This window comes from Halichoerus grypus, chromosome 7 (assembly GCF_964656455.1).
Source record: "Halichoerus grypus chromosome 7, mHalGry1.hap1.1, whole genome shotgun sequence".
Classification (NCBI taxonomy): domain Eukaryota; kingdom Metazoa; phylum Chordata; class Mammalia; order Carnivora; family Phocidae; genus Halichoerus; species Halichoerus grypus.
The window spans coordinates 114,743,764-114,755,256 of NC_135718.1; the positions used below are offsets into that span (position 1 = coordinate 114,743,764).

Sequence of the window (11,493 nt, forward strand, 5' to 3'; positions counted from 1 at the left end):
AGGCAGGATGGGGGGAGGGGCAGGGATCTGTATGAGGTTGGGGGGTGGGGGTGGTTAGGAAGCAATTACCTTGACTGTTTTGTCCTGGAAGAATATTGATTAATCATTTTAATGAGAGTGTTTTTAAATTATCATAAACATTTTTAAATAGATGAAAAATGCTGGATACTCAAGTTTTCTTGGCCAGTGAAGCGATAAACAGATTATTATCTGATAGGTTGATTCTGCCTCCCATGCCCATTGGACTAGTTCCTGTTCAGATAAGGAACCGACAGATTTGGGATCTTTGCCCTAATCACACTAAGTGAGTTTCTAGCACGTCGGAAGTAGAACAAGGTGATCGCCACTAAGAAGGTACTTGCTTTGCGTACTGTCGGTTGGTGGCTGTCTGTTGCCCGGTTCTAAGATTGTGCTCTCCACGGCATTTAAATAATTTAAGTCCTTGGTTCGTGGACTTAGCATTGCTTTGTAGACAGTTTGGCAGTCTCCTTTCCTAGATTCAAACCTTTATGTAGTGTGAGTCTCGATCGCTGTGGTGTGCCACAATCTGCAGGCTTTCCAATAAACTTTTTTTTTTTAAGATTTTATTTATTCATTTGAAACACAGAGATACAGAGAGAGAGAGAGAGAAAGCATGAGCAGGGAGAGAGGCAGAGGGAGAGGGAGAAGCAGGCTCCTCGCTGAGCCAGGAGCCCGATGTGGGGCTCAATCCCAGGACCCTGGGATCATGACCTGAGCCGAAGGCAGACGCTTAACCGACTGAGCCACCCAGGTGCCCCTTTCCAATAAACTTTTGATGAATCAGTAAACCTTTATATTTCTGTTTAAATGGAGTGATCATTTCTAGCCATGGAACTACGTTTTCATAGGCCAGTGAAATTCTGTTCTATCAGTGTGACCCTATGTGGAAAATGCAGGACTCGTCTACGGAAAGACCGCATGTTCTTTCTACACCTGCACAAGTTAAGGAGGCATCCTAGGCCCCACGCCCAGCCTGGCCCAGCCCAGAGTGTGCGAGGGTATTCGTGTTCACGCTCACAAAGCCCTGCCAGGCAGCCTCTGCAGCGTGACGAGCCCGCAGTCAGGGTTGTGGGTGCAGCGGGGGCTCCGCTGGGGCCTGTGTGTGCCCTCCTGCCCCTCGAGCCCCCTTGCTCTCCGCCGTTTAGATGGACTCTAACCACTTTGCTTCCAGTGCTTGTCCTCAAGTGTCGGTAGGGCAGAAGGTTTCAGAGAAGACATTCCACTTTCCTTTACAGGTAAGCTGTGTAAGTTACTGGTTAAGTGATCTCACTTCTTTCCTGACAGGTGTGGGGTAATGTTGATCATGCTCTTGATCCCCAGAGCTTGCCTTTTCAGCTCCTCGTTTCCTGAAGTGACCAGCAGGCGCTTTTATCCTCTTTCCATCCTCCCACAGTGCTCACTGCGTGTTGTTGAATGAAACGATTTGACTTCGGTAGGAGATGAAAGCAAACGGGCTTTGATCCGTAACGCCGATGCCGACCCCTTCCCAGGGACATGGTGCCCACCAGCAGCAAGCTGAGCGCCGCAGGTTGTAATTAAAGGCTTGCGACACAAAGCACGTACTTACTAGAGGCCCGTTGTCAGGAGACTGGCAGAGCTGTGGATGCACACGCGGAGCAGGCCGGGGTACCCGAGGCCCGGGCAGGCTCCAGAGCCTCTGCGTGCCCGGCGTGTGCACATCCTGTCCCCTCCCTGCTCCAGGGCGTGCGTGTGACTGTACCTGGGGGGCGTGGCGTCGTGAGCGCTGATGCTTGTGTCCTGCCTTCCAGATCGGCGCCAGTGGTGTGCCATCGCCATCCTCTTTGTGGTCCTGCTGGTCGTGCTGGTCTTCTTCTTAGTGCTGTGACGGCGGCCCGGCACGGCTCCTCCTGCTCACGAGCCCCAGGGGGGGCGGGAAGCAGCACCCCAGCGTTGCCGTCTCTTCACACTCCTCTCTGGAAAACACAGCCTGCACTGACTTCCCTCCTTGTGACCCCACCACTGAGACAGCTGCTCTGACCCGGCGCTGGCAGGGCCGCTGGGAAGAGGAAGCAACGACTGTGCGCTCCCAGGGCCGCCTGTCCTGTTCCGAGGACGGCTCGGCACTGCTTTGCCTCCGGGGCCTTGGGCCCCCAGGACAGCCTCTGAGGCATCCGGAGAAGTTTGCAGACTCCACTAGCGCTTGCTATTGCTCATTCCATCCATCTTTGGCAGCTCCCTCCTGCCCCCAGCTCGGACAGCACACCGCTGTCCCATCCCTGAGAGCGCCATCGGGAGTGCAGGCTCCCGGGCAGGTCTCATTTCCCATTGCGGCAGCGGCCCTTGGCCCTCCGAGAGCTGGCTGCTAATGGGGACGCTAGGCCCAGAAGCAGTTTGTGACAAAAAACGCAGTGATCCATTTTTCAGGGATAAGTGCTGGGATAAAATTGCTTTTCCAGGCTCATTATTCTGTGGTAGAAATAACTAATGGAAAATAACGGAAAGCACTAGGCTTTGGGGGTGCTAACAGCTGGTGGCTTGAACCGAAGGGAGGAGAGGGCAGCAGGACCCAGGGTTTGCACAGCTGAGGGAAGGGTGGGTGAGGTTGCCGGAGGTCAGAGCCTTGCCAAATTCATGTTGCTGTCCTGGTGCACCTTGTATTTTGAGGACGCCCCTTACCCGTATGGCGCAGCTCAGCCGCACACTTGGATGGTCTGGATCCGGGGCCAGCCTCGTGGCCGGTTAGGTCATTCCTGTGGCACTCTGCATTGGGGGTAGGGGGGTGGTTAGTACATTGGGAGTACGGCGACACTCAGAAACCATAATGACCAAAAAGGCTAGTTCTGGACCGGACTTTTCTTACCCTGTGAGTAATGGCAAGAATGGGTAGGTGAACTTGGGTGGGGTTTTTTTTTTTCCCCTAAGATGACAACTCAGTTTTTTTTATCATCCAGCCAAATAACTGAGCCAATCCAAATTTAAAGAACGGATGCTTTAATTGAGTTTTAGTAGCTGAAACTGCTGAGATGCTAAACTTCAAGCTTCCGATGATTTTTTAAACGCCTCCAGCGTCCCGGCGTCTGTAGGATATTTTTATAACCTCCCCGATGCCGTCACCGATGTTGAAGCAGCAACTGACCCGGAGCCCTGCGGCAGGGGCCACGCTCTCCCCCTCCACCTTCTGCACTTGGAAAGCACAGCAACGTCTGGATAGAGCTCTAGCTTTGACTTCCTGTTTCCTCATCTGTTGGGGCCCATTCCTCAGCGCACTCTTTTTTTTTTTTTTTCCTTTTTTTCATGTTTTGTCTGTATTTCTTGGGGTTTTTTGTTTGTTTGTTTATTTGCTTTGGGCTTCCTCCCCCCCTTTTTTGTGATTTACAATGATGTACTTGCCCAGCTGACTTATGAATTGCACTTTTTAATAAATATTTGTAACAATTTTTTAAAGAAGGGTATTTTCTCATGGTTAGGATCATGGTAGGTAAGGAAATCTGCCTCCTAATGAAAGCTAAAAGCAGATTTATAAAACTAAAAGGGTGGTTGACATCCATGTTTACATTCAACTCTATTTGATACATAAATAAGTTATTTTTTTCAAATTAGCAAAAAAAAAAGATAACTACAAAGGGCTTCAGACGTAGGGTACTAGATTATTTGTTTTACAAGTTTTGAGACTCATTCAAATAGTCTTCTCTAAACTTAGAACAGGGATGGTCCTTAGATTTGCATTAAAACGTACAGGTCTTTGTTCACCATAAATGGGGACCTTGTCTCAGTACTGTAATCCACAATCCGCATTACCAGAGGCAGCCGGCAGCCTAATGACCCATATGATCATGCCATTTAAAAGCCATGATCTTCTCCTGCTATGACCAGGTTTACTGTGCCCCACACAACTAACTGTCATGTGTGTCTGTGGGGCTTGTTGGGAACATGGCTGGTCATTAATGAGTAAGATGCTTCCCTGAGGTCGGGGGGGGGAGGGGCGGGCCAAATGTTGTGACCCGGAGACTTAATGACTAAATGTCTGGATAGATTTAGAATCGGCATGATGACCTCACTTAATTTCAAGTGTTTGCTAAATAGTGGCTATTGTAGACCAGACTCCCGCTGAGGCTGACTAGGGAATTATTTAGGAGGAGAAAGTTTACTTTAAAATACAAGCACTGCCCGCATTCTCTCCGCGGGCGCCCCTGTCTCCACACCTCAAAGGAACTGCTCTTTAACAGGGCAGCCTCTTACCGTAATTGTCCGCGCCAGCTCTGCCCCAAGCAGAGCTTCGGCCCCGCCAGCCTGATCCTGGTTTGACCCTGTTGTGCCCGAACTGGGCATCACTGTAGACGCCTCCGCTCAGAATGCAAACCAGGGCAGTCCGAGGGAACAAGCCAGGGGCTTAGGTTGATTTTTGAGGATAAGTGTTTCCTCATCAGCGATCCTAACACTGCCGGGCTTTCGGGGGCACCTACGTGGCTCCCTGCCCGTAGAATGGGGAGAGAAGTAGACCCTGGTGACCCTCTGCACTGCTTAGAGGCACATCCTGCGGCGTGTGGGCTTTTTCCTGCAGCCTCCACTCCTCGACACATATCATTTCTAAGGAACTGGCAGAATATGATGGATACAAGAGAGCTCAGCTTACGTTTATCGGTTTATTGGAAGAACGTTTTTCTAATCAGCTGATTTCGGGGGATAGGTTGGGGGGAATGAACCATTGAGAGAGTTTGCCAGAGTGGGGATCCAGCTGGAAAACTGAAATACCTTTAGTTTTTAGTCCTAATTTTTCATCTTGCCTTTGTGCGGACTGCGCGCTCCCAGCGCTCTGTGGGTGCCCGCTGCTGGGTGGCAATTGGAAGTCGCAGCGTGTGTTACACGAGGATCTTCACGCCAGAGCCGAAGGGGGAGAAACTTGGTGGCTTGCCCATTATTCTCTGCTTTTAGCCAGAGTTAAACAGACTGATGGGTCTGGTAGCCAACCACTTGGCAACTCCCACTCCTTCTCACCTCGTGAGATTCAGGGCTGTGAAGAGAAATCTAGTCTAACTCCAACAGAAATCTGTCTCTGCGAAGTGTTTTACCTTCTGTAAGTGAAGGTGGCAGAGCCAAGATCTTTCTTTTGGTAATTTCCCTGGCTATAAAGTGAGACCGTTACCTTTCTAGAGAATTCACAGCATTTGAAGATCTAGGAACTGAATTACATAGAGGAGCTGCTTTTCAGCTCAGTGGGCTCGGACAGCTTGCTTCGCCTCGTGCTGCAGGATGAACTTGGAAGCAGAACGGCGGTGGGCCGGCCGAGAAGCGCAAGTTGTAAAACACGGCATGCACTACCTCCCTTTGTCTTCCTCTCGCTGCCATGTCTTTCTTATTTTTTCAGAAGAATGCTTTTGAAAAGCACGTTCTTTCTCCATCAAGAGCAGAGAGGGGAAACCAGAGGGCTCGCAGACTTCCAGCCCCTGCGGCCTGCGGCGCCGTCCCGTCCAGTCCCTGCAGGAGGATGGCGCCCAGTGAATGGCCCCGGGCGGCCGGCGTGGGCGCGGCGGCGGGCTTCTCCCGGGGCCTCTGCTTCTGAGCGGGGGGCAGCTGCGGCCCCGGGCTGGCCTGTCCAGCTGTCCTTACCCGGCTCCCAGCCCTCACAGACATGCTTGCGCTTCCAGTGAGGAGGTCTTACTCTTGCAAGGCCCGCGCCAGGCCGTTATGGAAGCGCGGACACCAGCCTCGCCGTGGGCCCCTTGCTGTGACGCTCACTGCGAAGCTGCTGTCGGCTGTCGGGGCCAGAAAATCAAGAGAATTCCGGGTAGAACAGCCGTCAGATGAGAAGAGCAGTGCAGAGAACCTCCGAGGCTCTGGCTCTTGAGGCCCAGTGCCGGGTCACTCACGGCGGGGCCGAAACCCCAGGCTCGCTGGCTCCTGGGGTCAGCAGCCCCGACGGTGCCCTCAGAAGGCCTTGGAGCCCCCAGCTCAGCTCCTCCAACAGACGTGGGGGGCATTTGCAGTGCTGCATGCTGGACTTGGCCCCAGGGACAAGCGACCTCGGCGATGTAACAAGGTAGGCTGGTAGTGACCTGTCGTGTGCACCCCTCACCCCAGCCATTTGGTGTTTTTTGCTTTTGGACGAACACTGAAGCTCTGAAAGCTCCCGGGGGGTCTTGCCATGGTGCTGCCATCTACCTTTAGGCGGCAGTTCTTCATGATGTTCTGGTCTCTGCAGAGAACAGGTGTGTGGTGAGGCGGGGAAGGAAGAAAAAGAACTTGGTTTCCCTGCGACATAAGCTAATGTGTTGGTGCTGTTTTCCTTCCCATGTGACCTTTGTCCAGAAATGCCCTTCCCCAAGGCTGTGTAGACGGGAACTGTGCTGAGAGGGTGATTTGTCCCAGTCACCTGCCCAGCTGCTTGGCGTGGACCTGTGAGAAAGTATATTTTATCCCTTTTTTTTTTTAAGGTTATGAGTTCTTGAACCCAGAAGCCACTCGATTATCCAGGGGGTGATAGAAATAAGACCCCCCGGCCTCACTGTTCACTGAGCAAAGCTCTCGGGCCTTGTGGTGTAGCCGCATGTCAGCCGGGCGCTATGCACGAGCCGGGCTTTCTGCCAGCCCTGGGCCAAGACCACGTTCACCGTTGTTCTTTCTGCTCTGCACAAAGTGGGCTTTAGCTGAGACCTTGCTCCCGAACGGGAATCGCAGCCCTGTGGGTAAAGTGCGCCCTGGGAGAGGTTTCCAAGTGTGGTGTGGGCCCAGCCTCAGCGGCATCGCCCCGGAGCTTGCTAGAAATGCAGGTTCTCGGGGCTCCCCTCGGCTCTGCTGAATCACAAACTCTGGGGTGTTCACAAGCCCTCCAAGGGCGTTCTGACACCCAGTCTAGTTTCAGAATCACTGCTACTGCATCGTGGAATTTAGGCTACAGTAAACCATCCCTGCATAATAAAACCTCTTCCACAGCTTTGTGTGTAATCCTGACATTAAACGAACTGATGACACTATAAACTTGAAAACTTTTTAAAAATACTTGTGTAAGAAAAATCTCAACTAGCCGTCTTTCAAAGTGGTATTTTTACACCCTGAAGTCTATTAGTAATGTTTCTTACTTCTGCTCTTGAAATCATGTTATAGCTGTACAAAGAATACTGTTCAGTATTAAAAGAGAAATGGAGAAACCATGACCTTTGTCTTGGGCTATTGTTTTGTTGTGTTTAAGTTCTGTTGGTTTTTGTCTTTGTTTTTGTTTCCTTTCATACCTACACACACGCCCTCCTTCTGCCCCTACTAATAAACACGGACATACGCGTACGCCTGGGGTGAGGAAAGTGTGTGGCTGTTAGAAGATCTGAATTATAAATTGGGCTTTCTTTGGCTGGGCAAGTCACATGAATTATTAAACCCCAAAATAACCACACTATGTATTCAAAATACCATACAGCACAGTTTCAGTTGGGACAAGGAGTGTGTGGGGAGCAGAGAAACCCGACCTGAGTCTTATTCCCCCCTCACCGAAGTGTTGGCCAACAAGAATATTGGCCATCCCGGTTGGCAGTTGAAAGAACCTGCCTTCAGTTCTGTGTGGGACAAGGTGACGAGGCTACATAAGCTCCTTAAGGACACGGACCTTCATCATTTCATTTGTCATCATCCTCCTCACTCCTACTAACCGAACACCTTCTGTGTGCCTGGCACTGTTCTAGGTACTTCGTCTATACTAATGCAGATGATACTTAAAATGGCTGTATGAAATAGTGAAGTTTCCTCATCTAATACTATCTCAAATGCGCAGATGAGGAACCTGGGACACAAGTTATTTCTCAAGGTCACACAGCTGATGAGAAGCAGAGCTACTTACTATGCCCCCGGCGCCGAGCACAGAAATTGGGACATCAGTGCTTCATGAGTCCCCAGTTTGACTTCCCCCCAAATGTAACAGCAAGGAGGGTTAACGCAAACCAACCTATAACCAGCCTTGCTGGAGGAGTGAGTGCTTATTTTGAGAGTTCTAGTTAATATCTGAGGAGGAAGGGATTTAGGAGGAAGAAATGGTTACGTGTGCTCGCTGATAAAAGCAAATCAGTCCCCCACCCCAGCCCGAGGAAGCGCGGACTGTCGCGTGTGGACGGAGGGGAAAAGGCAGGCGTCTACAAGGCTGAGGGTTCTGGACCGACCAGCACCTGACTCCTCTGGAGGCTCCGCTTTGCAGCAAAAGAGTGATTTGCTGTCTTTCAAAAGGTCCCCACTGGCTACAAATCTTACATAAAACTCACTGAAAATACAAGACCTGAGGCAAAAATTAAACTCGTAGGAAGGGAAGGCCATACTGCCATAATGTTGCACCGTCCAAGAGGACACAGTTCAGATCTATAAACCTTGATCCTTGGCACCTCTGGGGTCTCCCGTGTCTGGAAACACCTTCTACCCAGGTGACACTGATAACTGGAACATTAGTGGAGACTCCATTTGGTGCAGATGCAGGCAGTCTGAGCACAAACATGATGTGTTCCAGAAGCTTGGATGTGAGAAATCCAAATCCAACCTTTCTGACCTCTGTAATGGTATTCCCTTTCCTCACCACACCATCAGATGCATCCTGTCTGCTTTCACAAAAGTTCACACTAGGATTGGCCAGCCTTTGGGAGGGGGCCATCAACTCATAGGAAGAAATTTCTCAAATTTTATATCTAATTAGCAGCTGAAACTTTCAGCCAACATTTGATGAGAATCTGATGGGCTGGCAGGTCTTTGACGAAGGCGTCCGGGACATGATGAGTGAAATTTCTGTCTCCCATTTGATTCCCACAACCCCATGAGGGAAATCCTTTCGAAGCCCACTTTATACCTGAAAACAGGCATGGAGCAATTAAGAATCTGCCCCAGAGTTCCATGAGGAAGTGGTAGAGGCAGGATGAGAACCCAGGTCTGACTGGACCCTCATGAAGCCAGCCTCCCTTCAGACAAAAAAGGCGCCGTTCAGATTTGAGGGGTGGCAAGCATTTCGGGAAGCCGTCTTTCTAACCCAAGAAGCAGTAAAAGCTGAGGCGAGAACAAGGAATGAAAAGAGCTGTAGTATGAGTCAGCGGTGGGTTAAAGCGCTGAGCTGGAAGTGCTGAAGATAAAACCCGGATACCAGGTGCCTTGGACTTGACCACATCTCTAACCCTATATGCCCGCTGTAGGCTTCAAGAAGTCTACTCGTCAAGGACCTCAAGCAGGTTAGCCTTGCTGATAAAAATGTTTTGGAGCTTTTATTTGGCTGGAAATGTGCAAAAAGTAAGTGAGCCCAGCTCATTATATGAACTCAGAAAAGCCTGGAGACTCAGTCTGCGGAGCCCAGGGTGAGAAGCAACGTTGTGGCATCTGAACGGCCCCCACAGCACCCAGCATTCCGTGCTCCTGAGGGATGGAGGCTGGTGAGCCCACGGCTGGCTCTTTTGGGAAGCTTTCTGCTCACCAGGTGGAGTGGGGCCTCCTGCCTGGCGCTTCCATTGTAGGCCTTGGCACACTGGTTTGTCTCTTTTCACAGCTGTAGCTGTCTCCACCCTGGGGACACGGGCATCCCAAGGGCAGGGCAGGCCTCTCCCCAGTACCTGGCACCTGGCCAGACCCCTAAGGACAGCCCCACACTGCGAGTCGGGGCCTGAGCCCAGATTGCAGAAGGACGAGACAAAGGCAGCCCCAGCGGGGCAGCCGGGCAGCCACAGGAGAGCCCCGGATGTCCTCCAGGCCTGGCAGGGCAGCTGTTAAAGCCGGGCTGTGTGGGCAGAGATTCAGAGCCAATGCCAGCAGCCCCTTCCTTGGGGCCCAGGACTCCGACCTGGCCAAGCCCACAGCCTGAGAAAGCTGCGCAGAGCTTCGTGCCAAGGAAGGCTGCTGCCATTTCTAAGCAGGTGCTCTGGCTCTGTGGGAAGAAGGGAAACTTCAGAGAGGATGGCGGGGAGGGAGAGAGGGAGGGAAGGAAGGGGATCCGGCGACAGCAGGACCTTTTGAATAGCTCCAGGACCAGCCTGGGGATTTGGGGTGGGAAGTGGGTTGCGCAGATGGACAAGGGAAGTCCAGTTGTTGCCAGGTGAGTTTGGTGGAGGATAAGCAAGAAATGCTATTTGAAAAGAGCCACAATAAAGAGCGCTTGTACCTGATTATATGGGAGCTAAGGAAAGGGGGCCAAAGTCAGCATGCAGGTGTCCTGGAATGCTTCCCAGGACAGGCACCCCTGACATTTCTGAAGGCCACCAAGGAGTCCATGGCGGACAAGGGGAAGGATGTTCCAGCAAGGGCACAGGAATAAGCGCACAAAAGGGGTGAGGGCGTGGATCTGCAACGTGGCCAGATCAGGGAACCAACAGCCCAAGCTCCTGGCGATACATACCCTCGGGGGAATCCCACTGCACTGCAGCTAGTTTGAAGGAGCAGCAAGTCCAGTCACATCATTATACCCTGCCCCTGGGACAAGGATGGAGGATGGAGGATGCCTCTTCCCCCCCACCCCCCCGCCCCAGGCCAGGCACACTCAGTCCAGGAAGGTTTCCGCAGCCTCCTGAGGCAAGGCGCCACCCGAAGAAGTCCGCATGTGGAGTGTGGGGTATCAGAGGCCTGAGGCAGCCTCCCTGGGCCTTAGCCCCAAGGGTGTTTTTTTTGTGCCCTCTGGAGCAGGGTCTTTTTTTTTTTTTTTTTTTTTAAGATTTTATTTGACAGAGAGAGACAGAGCAAAAGAGGGAACACAGGTAGGGGGAGTGGGAATGGGAGAAGCAGGCTTTCCATGGAGCAGGGAGCCCGATGCAGGGCTTAATCCCAGGACCCTGGGATCATGACCTGAGCTGAAGGCAGACGCTTAACGACTGAGCCACCCAGGTGCCCCTGGAGCAGGGTCTTAACGACCCTTTAAATTACAACTCAGGACACCCCCAGCCCTGGAAGAGGCGATTCTCAAACAAAACCTACACTTGCTTGTGCGAAGCACTGATATTCTTTTAAATGTTGGTCTCGACCGATTTTGTGACCCATGAGTGGGTTACACCAGCGTTTTGGAAACACTGTACTGGAAAATGATTTGTCCCACACCCCCACCCCACCCCCGCAGGGAAGTGGGAGGGCCAATGCCATTTCCCCCACCCCAAGAAAAACAGAAGGGAACCCCTCACGCCCACCCTGGTGAAGGTCAGCGGCGGGTGGGCCCAGCTGGGTGTCCCGGGCCAGCGCTGCACCCCGCCATCCGTGAGGGCCAGGAGGGGTGCTCGAGGGCCTCTGGATGAGGTGAGCCCCACAGGGTCCCAGGAGGGAGGACGCATGAAGGCTGGGAATCGCACAGGGCCCGGTTCAAATCCAACCTCCGCTAGTTGTTTGCAGTGTAACCTTGGATAAGTAATTTAACCTGAATCTCGGGCCCCCTAGTTTGTAACCCCGAGATAAGTATTCCCTCCCTCGCAGAGTTGCTGGAAGGATTCAGAATTGAATCCTTGATGTCCCCAACAGAGCTCTGGAGTATTTGAAGAGCAGATGGAGCAGGCACAGCGACTGCACGCCCTTGAATTAACCTTGATT

At 52.0% G+C, this 11,493-nt stretch overlaps 1 protein-coding gene across 1 annotated transcript in view; it reads left to right on the forward strand.

Moving 5' to 3' along the window:
* The window catches only part of STX6 (syntaxin 6), a 45,399-nt gene extending 41,970 nt beyond the window's left edge, over positions 1-3,429 (forward strand). Inside the window, exon 8 of the mRNA XM_036071119.2 lies at positions 1,791-3,429. Coding sequence (XP_035927012.2) covers positions 1,791-1,867 — 77 coding nt within the window. The 3' untranslated portion in view covers positions 1,868-3,429. The remainder of the gene's footprint in view (positions 1-1,790) is intronic.
* The last annotated feature ends 8,064 nt before the right edge of the window (positions 3,430-11,493 follow it).